The sequence below is a fragment of the Dermacentor albipictus genome, chromosome 3 (genome assembly GCF_038994185.2).
Source record: "Dermacentor albipictus isolate Rhodes 1998 colony chromosome 3, USDA_Dalb.pri_finalv2, whole genome shotgun sequence".
Taxonomy (NCBI): domain Eukaryota; kingdom Metazoa; phylum Arthropoda; class Arachnida; order Ixodida; family Ixodidae; genus Dermacentor; species Dermacentor albipictus.
The window spans coordinates 138,212,088-138,228,758 of NC_091823.1; the positions used below are offsets into that span (position 1 = coordinate 138,212,088).

Consider the following 16,671-nt stretch of genomic DNA (forward strand, 5'->3'; position numbering starts at 1 on the left):
CACGATTTTATAAACGTAAATCCCAGTTAAATAACACAACATTAAATATCACTCTGTCGTGCTTTGGGACGTTCAGTTATCTTTTGTTTGTAGTCGAATGTTCTTGATGAATATTTAATTCAAAAATCAACAGAAAGCTATTTAGGACTAGGTAATCTTGTTAGTGCAAAAAAAAGTAAAAATGGGAAGTAAAATATTCGTAAACCTCAGCCGGGGATTCCAACTTTCGCCCTAAGGCTTCTCACCCAATATTTTACCACTCCACCCCGCCTAACGTCGTTAAACTTGTACGGTGACAACGGACAGCGGATAGAAGCATCGATAACATTCTAGAAACTTCCGATACAGGTAGACGCGTGCGTCCTGCGCTGAGCGATAACATTTTTCGACGTTAAAAGCGCTCACCCCTAAAAGAGAAATGAGTTCACGTGTCAATATTACTGTGACATCTCGCCACATTGAAAAAAATGGCGAAATGGACGCAATGTTTTCAGAACCACAAACATGAACAGCTTTGTAGTTGCGAAAAAAGAAAGCGTTCAGCTTTTACTCTTCTTCGACAGGTATACCAAATACTTGTTTTGGTAGAGCATGGTCATCTACAGTGAAAGCTCGTTAATTCGAACTTCAATAATTCGAATTTATGGATAATTCGAACTGTACGATTTGGTCCGGCCAAGCTCCACAGAAGTCTATGTATAAAAAAAGTCCGTTAATTCGAACGCGAGAAGGTTCCCTCACAGATAATTCGAACTACGCTCGCTTGGCACACGTCTAGAGAAACGCGCCTACTGCCTACACACAAGGCTGTATTGCCTCTGAAATGGAGAGAACGGCGAGAGAAAGCAAAATCGGAAAAAAATCTAACCGACGCGGGGTCAGCCAGAAGGCAGCGGCGGCTGCCGCCTCTCCGTTCTACGTAACATCCGAGACTTCTTGCCCATTGCGAATCTCGGAGGGTTTGCAAATCTTGTACAGCTGCTAATGTTGTGCGGAGATGGCACGGCAAGCTCCAAAACACAGCGAATCACGTACGTCACAGCTGCACTTGCAATCAAGAACCAACGAATCCGGGCCTTCGCCACCTTCACATGTTCAGCGTCTTTGTCTCGGCAGTCTTCATTGGTCGTGCACCTCTGTTTTCAGCTTAGCAGGTATCGGCCGTCGCGATTCATTGTGATGCTGTTAAGCTTCGGCTAACGTTCGTTTCGGTGGACATCGGTGGTGTGGCACAGTCGGACCCAGAGCTTCGACTTGAAGATGGCGTGTGCCCGCGGCACACGCCATCACTTTCTGACACGCGAAATTCCTGACATGCCCTACTGCTTCCAAATCGCAGTGTACTGTTGCCCTCCTTCACTTTCGTTAGTTCGAACTTTCGTTAATTCGAACTGAAGCGGCTTCCCCTTGCGGTTCGAATTAACGAGCTTTTTCTGTATATGGTCTGCGAAGCTAAGCCATCGCGTAACTTGCGAAAGCCAAATGCCTGGCTGTCCGAACAAACATGGCCAGCATTTCGTAAAGTGTGCCACAAAAGTCGTATAAGAAATTCCTCTGTCCTGCGGAAAATCCTACCTTGGACAGACAGGCCGTTGTGTGAACGACCGGCTTAGGGAACATGCGAAAGGTATAAAACATAATGAAGGTGAGCGACTTGTGGATCACTGCACTGCTTGCACCGATTGTTTTCCACGTTTCCGCGATGCGAGGATTTTGGGCAGAGACAGGCATCAGACATCGCGTGAAACATCGGAAGCCTTCTACGTTAAGAAAGCGTGTCCGAACTGTGTTAGTGATACATCGTTTTTTGTTTTTACGAGGCTGAGCTGAAGTTGCTATCGTGCCTACTCTGATAAGACTTTCCACTCCATGTTGCCTTGTACGCATGCGCGGTGTATTGGAGGGCTATATATGTCGAGTGCTTGCACCCTCATTAAACAGTTGAAGTAGCGCCCATGGTGTCACCGTGTTTCTTGGGTGTGTTGTTTTTTGGCGCAAAATCATTTCAGTATGAAGTCATCCGTTGCCCATAATGTGTTACTGTAGAGAGGTGAGCTTTCTTACGGCCCACAATTTGTAATGCAGCCATTTGGTAGAATTTCTAGTCACAACTTTAATTTTCCGTGGTATACTGAAGTTAATTTAGCATGAACTAGTGTATGTCGATTATGAAACATATTTTTCTTAGTTGATCTCATTTTTTTGTAAGAATTATAGTAATGCACTCTTTACTGTGTTTCTCAGCGTCACCCATGTGGCAGTTTGCATCATCGTTTGACCTATAGTGGGATCCGAGTGGACAAACCGCTACACTGCATTTTCTTGCTTAGTCCATTGCTGAACATCTGCAAGCCCCACAGAAGTGAACAAAGCCATCTGCATTAAATGGAATAAACTTATTATCCGACCTTCATAAGTCATCTGAGCTGAAGCTACAACTAGAGAAGAAAGAGCATGTTTTCTGGAAAGATTTACTGCTGCATAACGTCAGGAGCTTACACCCGAGGGGTTACGGTCTAGAACACGGATGGTGTTATATGCTGCATAGAATAACTTCGTCAGTAGCAGTACTGCCTGCGTTTGTAGGATCAGAGTGCAAGGTGTTTTGGCAATCGTATCAGAACAGAAAAACACTAGAATAACGGTAATTTATAGTTTTACAGATTGACACTCACATCTAGTAGAAACTATTAAGGGACTCGTACAGTATCAATAAATATGGATGAAAAAACGAAACTTGAACAAGAAATAAAGTGGTGTCAGCTACAAGGTCAAGCCAAATACGTGCAGTCAAAATTCATTTGTTCGTGATCTTTGAGCTGTTAGGATGTCGGAAAATAGATAAAAGTCTCAGCCAGATTAGTGCAACAAGTTCTGCAGTGAATTAGGTCATATAGGCTGGAGCTCTTCTCCGCTCGTACAACAATGCAAGCGCAGCACATATAGCACACTTCAAAAGACAGTTGTGTGCGCTTTTGTTGGCAGCCTGGTTCCTGCAAAAGAGAAGAGGCTAGTGAAAACATACAGTTATGTTAAGGCAGATCAAATTTAGCTGAAGTATTTGCCGTTCCAAACCAAACGTCCCAAACATTGCGCTCGAACTTTTCCGATTCCATGCCAAAAAATTGTGGTGAATCATTTTGCTATTCTATTCGTTCTCGTGAACTTTTTTTGCAAGAAAAACATTTTGGCTACCTCTTACAGTGTTACGAATGTTGCGGTGGTGAGTGAAACCTACATTGCAAAAAAAAACACAAATATACAAAAGTACACAGAGGTCGTTACAACTCTGGTCGCCGCTATAACAGTATTTGCGCCTACGTAATCCCGCCTATTGGTGGCCACTACTGTTTCCCACAGTGTGATTGGGGTGGAACAATACCTTGATTCAGCGCAGAGTTTACCGACTTTTAGAAAATTCGACAAGTTTTAGATGCACAATACCACTTAAGAGACTGACTGAATAGTTGGCAGTAAAGTCCTTGAAAAAGTACTGAACTAAATGGGCGAGTAGTTCGGACTGAATGAGGAGCAACCATAAAAAAGGAAATGAAACGGTGTATTTGTATGTATTGAACCATGTATTTTAAATGCGCTGCATTTAAAATACATGGTTCAATACATTTGGACGCCGGCCCGCAAGTCCGCTTCACTGTGCCACGCGCGTCTCCGGGGGAAAACGAAAGATACAGTGGGCTCGCAGCTAAAATGGTATGCTGATTTGTGTTCTCTGCTGATGGCTTTTTTGATAATACTAATCCTACACCCATTCTCCGGTTTAGCATGGCACCGCCGACGAAGTAGGTGCCACCAAGAAAAGTAAGACAGTTGGCTTAGAAAGATGTTGTCATAGCAAAAGTGTATATGAAACACTGAGTCATCCATAGTCAATGCTTCTAGACTGCTTCTCGATCGCTTCTTGACCCGCGTGATTCGTGCTACGGAGCGGAATGGTTTCTTCAGCCCAGCTTCTGCACAGGTGAACTTTGCTTTAGAGCTCGCATCGCTGACACAGCCCGTGAGATGCACGGTTCGTCTTGCAGTCGCATCTCATGGCGGCACGTAGCACAAACATTGCGAATGGTCCGAGTACACCACTGTGTTGCCATATTTTACACGGGGCGCCTGTGCTCTTATGCAGGAAGAAGCTTGGTCTGTACAACTAAATGTAGAAGTGCTCAGGCCTACCAGGTAGTGCTGGGCGAAGCCGAAGTATACCTTCCATTCTACCAGATGACCACAGGATGATGCACTAAAACTGCCAACTTTATTAAAATAAGCCCATATACAAAGGAAATATTGTTTATATATTATATTATTATATAATAGCTTAGGCAGGAAAAATGCCGTGGCCTGCGATCAGCGGAGCCACTAGGTGTTTTCTGCGGAAGACCAAGCCACATCTGAGATGACGTAATGCTCACTGTTTGCAGCCGTACAGCGTGTATTACACAAGAGGGCGTCGTAGGATTCAGTTTGGTTTTCGCGCGATCGTGGATGCTGAGAACGGGAAGAGGCGAAGATCTAGAAGGACGATGTCCCCAAACAATTACTCAGCTGACATCGGATGCAGCACGCATGCCGAGAAAGAATGTAGGGTATACAATTTGGCTGCTTAAGTTAAAAGACGATTCTGCGGTAGCTTTTAGCGCAGGCAAGAAGACGCTAATATTTATTATCCTAGTACGGCCGATATGATGCAAAAAAGATGTCGTACTGTATGGCCAGTGCTTCTGCACCTGAAAATTGTGCCTGTGAATTGGTAAGCATAAAGATTTTTAAAGCAATTTCATTTTTGGATTCATGAAAGAACTTGTACAGTATAACTGATCTTTCTTCTTCAAAGTTTAATTGACCACGTCAATGTTCAGCATTTGTTCAGTAGTATATGCCGCAGGCTCAAAATAATCATTTTAATTGCCACTCAATTTTCCGAGAAGCCTTTAGACACGCTACAAGATCTCATGTTTCAACACTACGTGAGAATAGAACAAGCAAATTGCTTAAGAGAGCTCAAAACGAGCCTACAGGATGACGAAGTGATACTTCATACTACAAAATCATTCTTTTTTCTTCAAAAGATGCTGCCGTATAGTATCACTGAGTTAACACGGAAGCAACGTTTCATCCCTTCGTCACACAAAATCGCTCCGTTGAATCTGGTGCCCATCGTGCTAAATTCCTCGTGATTGAGGACTGTATATATCATAATTCTTTAGCTTTCAGACAGTGCATCATCACAGTACAAGAACAAGAAAAATTTTGAATGTCTGCGCTATCGTGAAAACCGTTTTAATTTTATCTGCAGAACAGAAGTTTTTTGAAACCTTTCATGGCAAGAGCGCTTCTAACCGGGTCGGCGGCACGGTGAATTAGTTGGCAGCCAGGGCCGGTCTTAAGACGCCCTATAAGGGGCATATACATGCACCCCCTTGGCTCAAGACTTGCTGCGCGTGCTAGAGACAAAGATTGAAAAGAAAAAAAAATGATAAACTGCCAGCAAGGTTGGAGTCTACGATCTCCCTCAAAGTTAGGGGTACCGTTTCACAATTTCGTGCCATCATTGCAGATGACTATTATTTGTGGGCTCACCTCCTACTCCGCCACATGTGCTTTGTAAGGGCCAAAGACGGTCGGCAACGCAGTGAAGACTGCAACCTCTTGAAAGCGATAAAACTAGGCACACGATATGAGTCCTAGGAGTCATACTGCGCCTGTCCTACCTGCACCTAAGTGGCGACGTGAGTGTAAAATAGCTGCTCTCAGGAATGACGTTCCTGCCTGCCACGTTTCTAAGTTTCCGGTAATGTGAGACTGTAAAGCCAAGCACCACAATACCCTCGCATGGTTGTCGCATCCTTGTGTTGCCCCGGAGAAGTGTCCAGTGCTGTGAAGCGAACTCACTGGCCGGCGCTTATGTGTACGGCCAAAGTGGACGCTCTACCTAAACATATTTTCTCGCCTAAAACAAAAATACTCCGATTAGACCACCAGAAATGCATATCTTTAGTACAAGCTTTAAAATTAATTTGACCATTCATCATTACTTAAGCCGCTCCATTATTATTTATGTGCCTGAACATCAGGCATTTTCAGTTTTTTCAATGTTTGGACCTCTTCCATATTGAAACTAATTTCGCATCGACTTCAGTACTTTTTAATACGCTCTACGCCAATAGTTGTGTAGTTTCTCTGAGATTTGTAAAACTTCTAGCAGGCCAAAATCAACCCGTCGTCACCCTAATTCTTCACCACAAAACACATAGTGAAATAAGGTAGCTGTCGCTAATGGGAGAGAATTAGGAGGGGCGATTCATATTATAGCTGCTAGAAGATTAAAAAGGCGCTCAGTATAATATTGTATATTGCGAGATTTTTTTTTGCAAAGTTAGTTGCGCCCGTGGCCGCAACATTAAAATCGCTGTAAATGACCTAAAAGATTTTCTCTTGTGCAAATGGGTTGTGAATGGCACAACAAAATGATTCAGCAGAAATTTTTTTAATAGGATCGAAGAGGGTCGAGTTCAATCTGACCCCACTCTATTCGTTTATTTTAGTTCAATTTTGTTGTAAATACATTCGTTGAGGGTTTTTGTTTTCTTTTTTGTGATGCGCGGCGGTTTTTATTTATATTTGCAAATAAAGTTTTTAAGTTGTTTGGCGCTTGTGTAGCCAGAGAGACATACAGAGATTTGACAACCATTTCATGCAGCCAGTAATAGATGGAATATTCCTAATAAAGAAAAGTGACACATATCTGCAACCATTTCCTAGCATTGTTTGTATTAGGAGCTATGTCACTGCTACCTTTTTTTTTATCACAATAAAAAATAACATGATGTCCAAAGTAATACTCTGTTGTGCTGTTATTTTCGGTTACATATTGAAATAAAAATCGCAAGCACGTCCATAAGCATGAATGTATCATCAGAAACGCCATTTCATGGTTGCTAAGTTCCTCATTGGGATCGGGTGTTTATACGCATGATAATCTAACCAACGCGAGTGTTTTGAAGCAACGTTCAAGTAACCGTCGCGTATGACTTTGAATACCATCGACTGTCCACTTTCTACGCAAAATTACGCTGCACCCGTTGTTTTCTAAGAGCAACTAGCTGGTGGAAAGCAAGAAAAATTGCAAAAATTAGAGCGACGTACCTGCTTGTTCACAGAGACGGTAGCCTTAATGTAGTGCGCTTCGCCGCCCTTGGATTAGCGTAGGGAGGGACCATCTATCCGAATACAAGCCGCTGTGGCGGGGAGAATGGTGGCGCTTGCGCAGCCAGATCTACAAGGAGCAATCTGACACAGAAACGAAACACCCACTAATGGCAGGAATCTTGAGAGTTGTTCTCTTTTCGGTGGTCGAAGTCCGCCGCAGTCGCATTCTATCGCGCCGTACTTGAACTCATGCAGCTTTTGTACGATCTTCCGCGAGAAAGATGTGAAGCACTGGCGCTCGCACCTATAATGGAAGCGCCAGGCCTTTTACCCCGCTCTAGTGCTTTCGGCGATCGAATGCAGAATACCCGTATGTCAGTCATCAACTGACTCATGCGCGGAAAAACACGACAAATCACTCCATGGACTGGCGCTATTTTTTACAGTATGACCTATCTGCTTCGGCGCGGCTGTATAATTACGCCGTTGCCGAAGTACACCTGAGCATTTCACTTGGCCGTAAAACAACGCCCTTGAAGATGCGCAGCATCGTTGTGGAATGAAAAGCTATAGAGGCAACAGGTAAAAAGCAGACAAGGCGAGGCACAGATCACATCGCATCCTTGCTCACCGTCTAACTGCACTCGAGGAGCGATTGGTGGCAGCGGTGCGGGGCTACCTTGACATTCTCGAGCAAAACGCTCGGGCTTTCCTTCACTGAAGGGGTGTTTCGAGTAGAGGGTAGAGTCGAGGAGCATTTGTGAATACCGGGGTCAATCGCCTGAACGAGCACGGTGTACGTTGTACTTGTGTTGCCCTGTCCCGCTTGTTGAGACAATGACCTTTTTTGCTTTTTGTTCTACGTACATTTTGTTTAAAAAACAGCGAGTTGAAGCGTACTTAATTTTCGCATTATGGAATACGTCGTGAAATGGCTCGAATTCCTTACAGCGAAAAGGAATGTGCATTCGTATAGGTATTGCTATTCCTTTGAGTAACATTTAGTGGGCCCGACCATTTGAGGGATTGACTCTTTTGCCTCTTTTTCTGTGGGCTGATCCATAATTAATGTTTTTGTACTGCGACAACAGCACTTACCGTCTCATTCCTGTAACTACAATGAACATGCTTCCTCGGAGCCTAGGCCCTGAAGTTTGACGCAGGGAGTGCCACAGAATGGCTGCATTTGGTTCATTTTAGCGTTGTATTTACGAACCCCTGTGTGCTGGGCCTACAAACGCCGAGGCAACAAACTGTTTCTCCTCGATAGTTCAGCACATTCTAAGCTTATAATGAGAATGGTTAGACGCCTAACCTTTGTTAACGGTCAACCTAAGTCATGCAGGTATATGAATGAAACTGGCTTCCACATACAGACTTGTGACCCCATTGATGCGGGGTTGTCCAAGCTTTTCCATTCGTCTATTACACGGAACCAATTTAGGGAGCTAATAAAGCTGGCACTTTGAAATATGGCAGCTATGATACTGATGTTCCAGCAAGAAAAAAAACCTATTCCGTGTTATTTCGCGCTCTTCTATAGTTCAAAAATTCTCAGAAAGAGAGGCGTGGACGTCGTCATCTGCGGGTAGAGTCGCCTTTGTAAACTGCACATGCTAGTAAGTTACAAATGGAGGTTGTACAACCCGAGGCAGCACTGAGTAACTCTGTCAGATGTTTGTCAGCTGCTACGAATGTTTTGTATACTCCGTCTGACTGTGATGAAAGAAGCGTACGTCCAATAAACAGGCCACTATCTCAAAGCATGAACCACAGATCGCGCGCCCAACCTTGAGCGTGCGCTTTCCTGTTAGTTAGCTTTCCACTGTATGGACCATTGCTGAGTGGGACAGTTTGCACAAACAATGGCAATGAGATTAGCGGTAAATGTACTCGCAAAATTTTAGAAGTGGAATAAATATGAAAGCTATAAGACACTTCTATGCAGCCACCCCCCCCTCCCCCTCGCCGCCGCCGCCTTCGCCTTGATGTAAATATTTTTACAATGAGCTTTATTTCCTGCCACGTTCTAATGAAGTAAAAACTAACCACGTACCTTGATAAAACATGACTGTTCAAATATGCGACCAGATAGTTTTATTGGTGTTTTTTGACTGATGCTCTACCTTTTATATGGCCACGTGTACTTATCTTTATCGGGCGACCACGTTTGGCCGCCTAACAAATGTTATCGTGCAGCGCAGGACGCGCCTGGAAGATTCCACGACTGATCTATAAAAGCCGACGCGCTTGACTCGCTGATCAGATTTTCGACGATCACCGAGCGTGTTCGCCGCCATCGTTGTTCTATAAGTGTAGCCTGTCTTGTGGGCACAGGTTCGCCCAATAAAAGTTAGTTTTCTTGTTCACAGTATTGCTACTGTGTTATTCAACGTCATCACCACGTGACAATATTGCTTCAATTATTTGTACTTGTCTATGTCGGTTCATAAGCAAAAAACCTCGATTGTAAGATCAATGCTCATGGCGTCGGTTGTACGCCTTTGCGCTTCTTGTGTTTTGATCTTTCACGCGCAGGTGGCTTACGCTCGGTTTCCGGAAATCAATCCTAATTCGAACCCCATGCTCGCCTTCAACAAAATAATGGAAATACGATGAAGGCTTTCGGCACATTCACGCTCTAGGCCTCACTTAGATCATGTCAAGCGTGAGCTTAAAGTTAAAGCGCATTTCATAATAGGGGGGATAATATGTCGAACTCTCTAGCTAGTGGAGTCGCAGTCAGCACTCGCGAAAGATTCGTGTCACAAGCCTTTCCACATGATCGTTCGATCTGCCTTTTCAATCATTTATATTTTTATAATTTTTATTTATTGAGACGCTATACGTTATGTATATTTGTGATTACCTAAGCGGCCGCAGAGACGGCGCTGTGGCGCAAGTGTTCATTAAGGTACAAACCTTGGTTAGCGCCTGTCTTGTAGACGCCGCCCGGTCGCCTTTGTTCTTCAGATCCATCGTCACTACCGCCACCGGCACCTTTATCAGAAAGATCTGTGTCTGTGGCGAGACAAAGAGAAGTGGGAAATCATTTAGTACGACTGATATGCATTGCTGTGTATGCTCGCGTCCTCTGAGGCATTGTCGACTGCGAGAACATGCGATGCTTGTTTGGCTCATTATACTCGTGAGACTGCAGCAGTAATGAAAACAAGATTGGTACTGCACGGCGTAATATAAAAGGCGCAGTTGAAAAAGAAAAACTAACTACTTTTTCTGACTGTTCGAGGTCCTTGCTGTTTCTATTTTGATTTTTAATCACTTCTTTTTGCCAATAATTCTGTATACACTAAACTAGGATTTAGCAAAATTCTTGCGTGGCTTCCTACGATCTCTCTATCACGTAGTTACGCAAAACTTGAAGTTATGGCCAGTATACGAGGAATTCTATGGAGAGAACGGAGTGTAGCAACATCCGGTTTCCTTGCCATCAATGTGGCCAACACCACAGTGAATCCGGTTTCTTAATCATAGATAGACTACTCAGGCACAAGAAAGGAAATCACCCGAAACTGGCCGAACAAAAGTTGAAAGCTTCATAGAGCGACTTCACCGGCACTATTTACTCATTCTTCGCATCATAATACTTTTACTCAGACAATAGCCACACTTATTTTTAGTGAAGTTCATTCATTGGCACACTCTATATTCTACAATCATAAAAAAGCAGTGGCTGTTTCGTTTGACAATGTTCCAGAGCACAGCTCAACACTTGGAATTGTGCTAAGCAGAAGAAGACTACCTAAGTTCCGTTCGCGCAACTAAGATATCTATTTATGACTGCACTTTAGCTAACTTACTGTGTAATAACACTAAGAAATATTGCAACATTGTTAAGGGCGGTGAAATTTATTTGATATCGCTGAATGATGATTCAGACGAACAGATACAGCCAGATGATTCTCTTCACATATTTAACAGAGCTTTCACCAGTAATTTTTCTTCTCATGGTCCAGGCAAACTTCATATTTTTTTGTCACAGAATCTCCCCCCCCCCTTATGTATCCTGTTATGATAGAATATGCTGGTCTAGTAATGGTAATGAACACTCAGAAACTTTCATCCTCTTGTGGCGTAGATAACATCAACTCCAAATTTCTAAATCAAACAAAGATGTGCTCAGTTCTTTCCTTTACTGAGATTTTTCACCAATCACTTGATAATGGTTCTTTACCGTCGGACTTGAAGATTAAGAAGGTGGTTCCTATTCATAAATCTCGTAGCACGCACTGTCCTCTTAACTACCGCTCAATTTCATATTTCATTAACGAGCATTCCTTGTAAAATTAAGGAGCATATATTGGATTATACCATCCTAAACTTTTTAGACTCGAATAGCTTCTTCCCGGGTGCTGAAGACGGTTTTCGCCGCTACTACTCATGAGACAAAGAAGTACTACTTTTCCCACATCGCTTGCACACCATACTGGACAGAAGTTCCCAAGCTTACTGCAAAATCTCATCTCATCCTCTCTCTATCATCTCATCCACCATCCGCCTTTACGCAGATGATTGCAATATCCACCGGCGTAAACACTAAAGATGATCAAGCTGCCCTCCAGAACGATGTGAAGCTTATTGGAAATTGATGCACATTGTGGGGGTGATGGAAGTAAATGCTAGGAAGTGTAATTTTATGCGAATTTCTCGGAGGCACTCTAATTTAACTAATTCTTATTCTTTATTCTCTGAGGGCCTATTGCAGGTTGAATCTTATCGTTACCTTGGCATCACCATCAATAGCAAATTAAGTTGTGTTGATCATATTACAGAAATCAACGCCGACGCTTCACGTACACTTGGTTTTATCAGATCACTTCGCACTTCCCCCGCTAACATAAGAAAACTAGCATATGAAACTTTTTTCCGCAGTAAGCTTGAATGTGCATCCGCGATCTGGAGTCCTGATCAGTCATACCTAATCAACATGTTCTAATCCGTCCAGAACCGTGCAGCACGCTTCATATCGTGAAGCGTGGTCGAACCGTGACATACGACTTTCGTTCCAGCGTAAGCTCCATTAAATCATCACTTGGCGTCACTTCCTTAGCTCTCAGACGAATAGTTGCGCGCCTGTGTTTATTCCATAAGTTATATTTCAATTTCCGCTATCTGCGTGGTTCCCTTATATCTCCTCCCACTCGTACATCGCGCCGCCTATTCAATTCAAATCGCGGCGAACGACTTCATGGCTCCACTAATGCTTTTAACAAGCCCTTCTTCCCGATCGCTACTGAAGAATGGAACCTGCTGCCCGATTTACTAACTAATGACCACGACGCGACAAGGCTTTAGGCGATGTTGTTAAATCATCTGTGTTGACAGGTTCTTTTTGCTCCGATTTGTGTTGATATGAAATTTTATCCTTTTGCCTGTATTGAGCTGTTTTGTTTTCTTCCCCAGTAACCACTATGTACTCACCCTGCTGCGCTAACCATTCGCCGACGTGTGTGGCGCTTGTGGCATGAAGGCAATATTGACAAGCACCGTTTTAAATGTCGCGTTCTTTGCTTCTCTTTATGTCCGCGTGTTACACTGTTATATTTTTATTACCTTTGTTTTTATTATCTACCTTGTATACGCTCCCCCTTTCTGTAATACCCCGACATGGGCTCTTAAGGAACAATAGATTATGATGATGATGATGATGATGATGACGACGACAACGACATATTTAGCCTCCGCGAAAGCGTTCGATAAAGCTATAAAACTTGGATAAAGCGATATAGCGATAAAAACTTGGATAATCAATTACTAACAAGGCTAGAATACTTTCTTACCAGTCGACTTCAGTACGTTACGGCTAAACGATCACGATTCTTCGCTATCATACGTTCCATCTGGCGTGCCTCATGTCTCAGTTCCAGGCCCATTTATTTTCTTAATTTACACTAATTACCGGTAAACTTGCGTTCCTTCCAATATTCACCTTTACGCCGGTGATTATTCTATATATCGGGAAATTAGCAGTGAGCATGATGAACACATATTAAATTCTCACTATGATTACATAATGGCTTGTCCGATGAGTGTCTGATGGAAATGAACAATAAAAATGCAAATTATTACGTATTTAACACTAACAAATGCAAATTATTGCGTGTTTCCAACAAAAACCAACGCCTCCCAATTTATAAACTTAAAAGTAGTACGCTCGAACAAGTTTCATGCTATCGTTACCACGCAATCAATATAAAGTCTGAACGTGGAAAACTCACGTTACTCCAATTATTATAAACGCAAAGCGAACGTTAGGACACTTACGTCGAAATTTCAGTAAGTCTCCAACAGAACTAATATTGCTTCTTTACAGAGCACTTGTGCGCCCCAAATTAGCATATGCCGCTGCTCTTTGGGGTCCTGACCATGGTAACCTTATTAATCTACATGAATTGATTCAGAATAACGCCACACGTTTCATACTTGCCAATTATTATCGTAGATCAAGCCACTTTGGCGTTGTCTCAGTTATCACTACGCAGAAAACTTTTCTGTTATGTTTATTTCAGAATGTCCACCATAATCACCATCTACACGCTGAGCTTATCCCTCCACCTATGCACCTTTCATCGCGGGTTGACACTTTTGTAAAGTAGAGCGTGCATCACCTCGCCCAAACACATTCCTACAATCTTTCATATCAAACACCTCACGTTACTGCCACCACCTTCCCACCAAGCTTTTTTTACATCACGGATTATGCGTTGTTCAGCTAATCATTATTCGCATTTTTTTTCATTCTAAGTGTGCCATATAGCGTGTCATTTTCTTTGTATCAGGCTATTTGATTTTTATTTTCTTATTTCTTGTATTCAGCCTTGATAGTTTTTGTGTTACCGTTTCTTTTGTATGACGTGGTATAACTTACCGTTCCTTTGTAGCCACTCCCCTCTACAATGCATTTGCGTGTGAGGGTATTTTGAATAAATCAATAAGTGGGGAGCAATACGTATGGAAGTACGAGGCAAAATATATCCTCCACTCGCTCATTTGAGGTATGGATAATACCACTTCTGAAACACCACTTGTTTTCAGCGCGTGCTGTATCTTTTCTGTGTTTGACAATGACACAATGCAGAATGCCGGAGGGTCCCGTACCACTGCAGTCGATTCACCTGAGAGAGACCCGTCTGTATGAGACCCGCCTGATAATACTAACAGCCAGCTATATGTCTTGAATGAACAATCAACTGAAACTGAAACTACTAGATATGGCAAAATAAATATGCTTCTTGCTCGTGTTGATTCGAAGTTCCAGAATAATTTAGAGCTCTAGCTGTGCCGGTCAAGGTAAAAATTGGATGTTTTGGTTTCGTGTTCTCACAAATTCCATTGATTTGCAATATTCAAGTGTCACTTTGCTGTTGTTCTACCACTTCAATTATGTACTTTTAAAATATTGTTACGGGGATGTTGCGAGTATATAAAAACTATATTTACAATATATAGAGAGGATGAGTCAGAATAGCTAAGATGGCTGACCACCAACAACACGCAGCAGCCAGAGTCTCCAATCTTCTTCTTCCTCTCTCTTCTCTCATCCTTCCCTAACAGGACCGTCGGGTGGCGAAGCGCCGTCCCGGCGCATGGCAGGCGAAACATTTAATGCGAAGTATGGCTTCATGCGCGAAACGTGTACGACCTCGACAGGCGTCTGACTTGAAGATGCATCAAAGTGTAGCAGCGAAATCTCGTAATTGACGTTGAGCTCGGTGATGGAGTAATTTCTCTCGGCAGGGGATAGCAGATGGGTGGCGTAAGCTATCAGGCACTCGGTACCATTCTGGTGTTGGGCGAGAACAGCGCCAATGTCATAGCCGCTTGCGTCAGTGTGGATTGCAGTCACAGCAGATGGATCAAAGTGGGCAAGTATGAGAGGGGTGGTCAGAAACCCGATGAGAGCTGCGAGCACGTGAGCCTGCTCCAGGCCCAATGAAAATGACGTGTTCTTCATTAGAAGATCTGTCAAAGGCCTACCAACGTCGGCGAAGTTTTGACGAAAGGGCGAAAGTAAGAACACAGGCCGACGAAGCAGCGCATGTCAGAGGCAGAACGTGGCGCAGGGAAACTGCGTACGGCGGGAACTTTTTCCGGATATGGTTAGCCACCGGATGCGTCAACGAGGTGTCCCAACACTATGATCTCACGGCACCCGAATTTTTACTTCGTGGAGTTCAGTTGAAGGCCGGCTTTTCGGAAGACCGGAGGAATTGCAGCAAGTCGTGTAAGGTGGCTGCCGAACGTGGGAGGAAAAACAATAGCGTCGTCAAAGTAAAGACAGGTGATCCATTTGTAGCACCGCAGAAGAAAGTCCATCATACGTTAAAATGTCGCAGGAGCATTGCATAGGCCCAAGTGCATGACTTTAAACTGATATACGCCATCCGGCGTGATGAAGGCCGTCTTCTCGCTGTCAAATTGATCAACTGAAATCTGCGAGAAGCAGGATCGAAGATCGATGCACGAGAAGTATTTAGCACCATGCAAGCAGTTGAAGGCGTCATCGAGGCGTGGTAGTGGGTAGACGTCTTTTCGTGTGATATTGTTTAAGTGGCGATAATCGACGCAAAAACGCCAGGTACCATCGTTGTTTTCCACAAGGACGACATGCGAACCCCAAGGGCTGGCTGATGGATCGATGACCCCTTTACGGAGCATTTTGTTCATTTCGTATCGGATGACTCTATGTTAAGCATGCGATACACGATAGGGACGCCGACGAACAGGATTCGTATCTCCAGTGGTGAGCAACAGATGTTGGGCGTAATGGCCTGTCAGCGAAATCAAAGATGTCACTGTACGAGTCAAGCAGAAGTCGTATGTCCGTGGCCTGTGCAGAGGTGAGGTCAGGTGCAATCATTTTCGCGAAGTCATCCCTTAAGAAACCAGAGCTGTCAATTGCAATCGGTGTTATTATTAAGCCACTCTCGAGATTCAGAACCTCAATATCAAATTCGGAACCACTAGAAAGGCTGGGCAAGAACGTGCCGGCCTGAGGCACTTGAGGGCAAAGGCTGAAATTAAGAAGCGGTAGAACGACGTCGGTATTAGTAACCGTGACCAACGTATGCGGAGCAGCAAGATTCCGGTCCAAAAGTACGTCGATATTGGGTGAAGCACATATTCACCGTCAGAAACCTGTGACTGGACGGTCAAAGTGACGTAAGTAACTGCCTCGGGTCAGACACGTACGCAGGATTTAATTTCGGGGGGGCCGGGGGGGGGGGGCAACCCAAGGTAACCTCTCTATCCAAATGAGGGGGAGGGTACTTTACTAGTACAAATGTGACTCATTCCCACCATTTGCTATAAAGACGCGTAAAGCCACAAAAGAGAATAGAAATCACATGTATCTCACAGGTACGCCTGTGAGATAGACATCTTTTTTACTTGGACAACAAAGAACCACACCAAATGGACTCACGCATGGAATATGCGCAGGAAGAACTTTGCCAAGAACAAGTTAACCTGCGAAAGTGCAAAATAATG

The 16,671-nt window shown here is 43.7% G+C and overlaps 1 protein-coding gene across 2 annotated transcripts in view; it reads right to left on the bottom strand.

Moving 5' to 3' along the window:
- The window catches only part of LOC139057937 (uncharacterized), a 119,161-nt gene that overhangs the window by 81,920 nt on the left and 20,570 nt on the right, over positions 1–16,671 (bottom strand). For both annotated transcript variants that reach the window (XM_070536743.1, XM_070536744.1), the window contains exon 7: positions 10,084–10,182. In XM_070536743.1, coding sequence (XP_070392844.1) covers positions 10,084–10,182 — 99 coding nt within the window. The remainder of the gene's footprint in view (positions 1–10,083; positions 10,183–16,671) is intronic.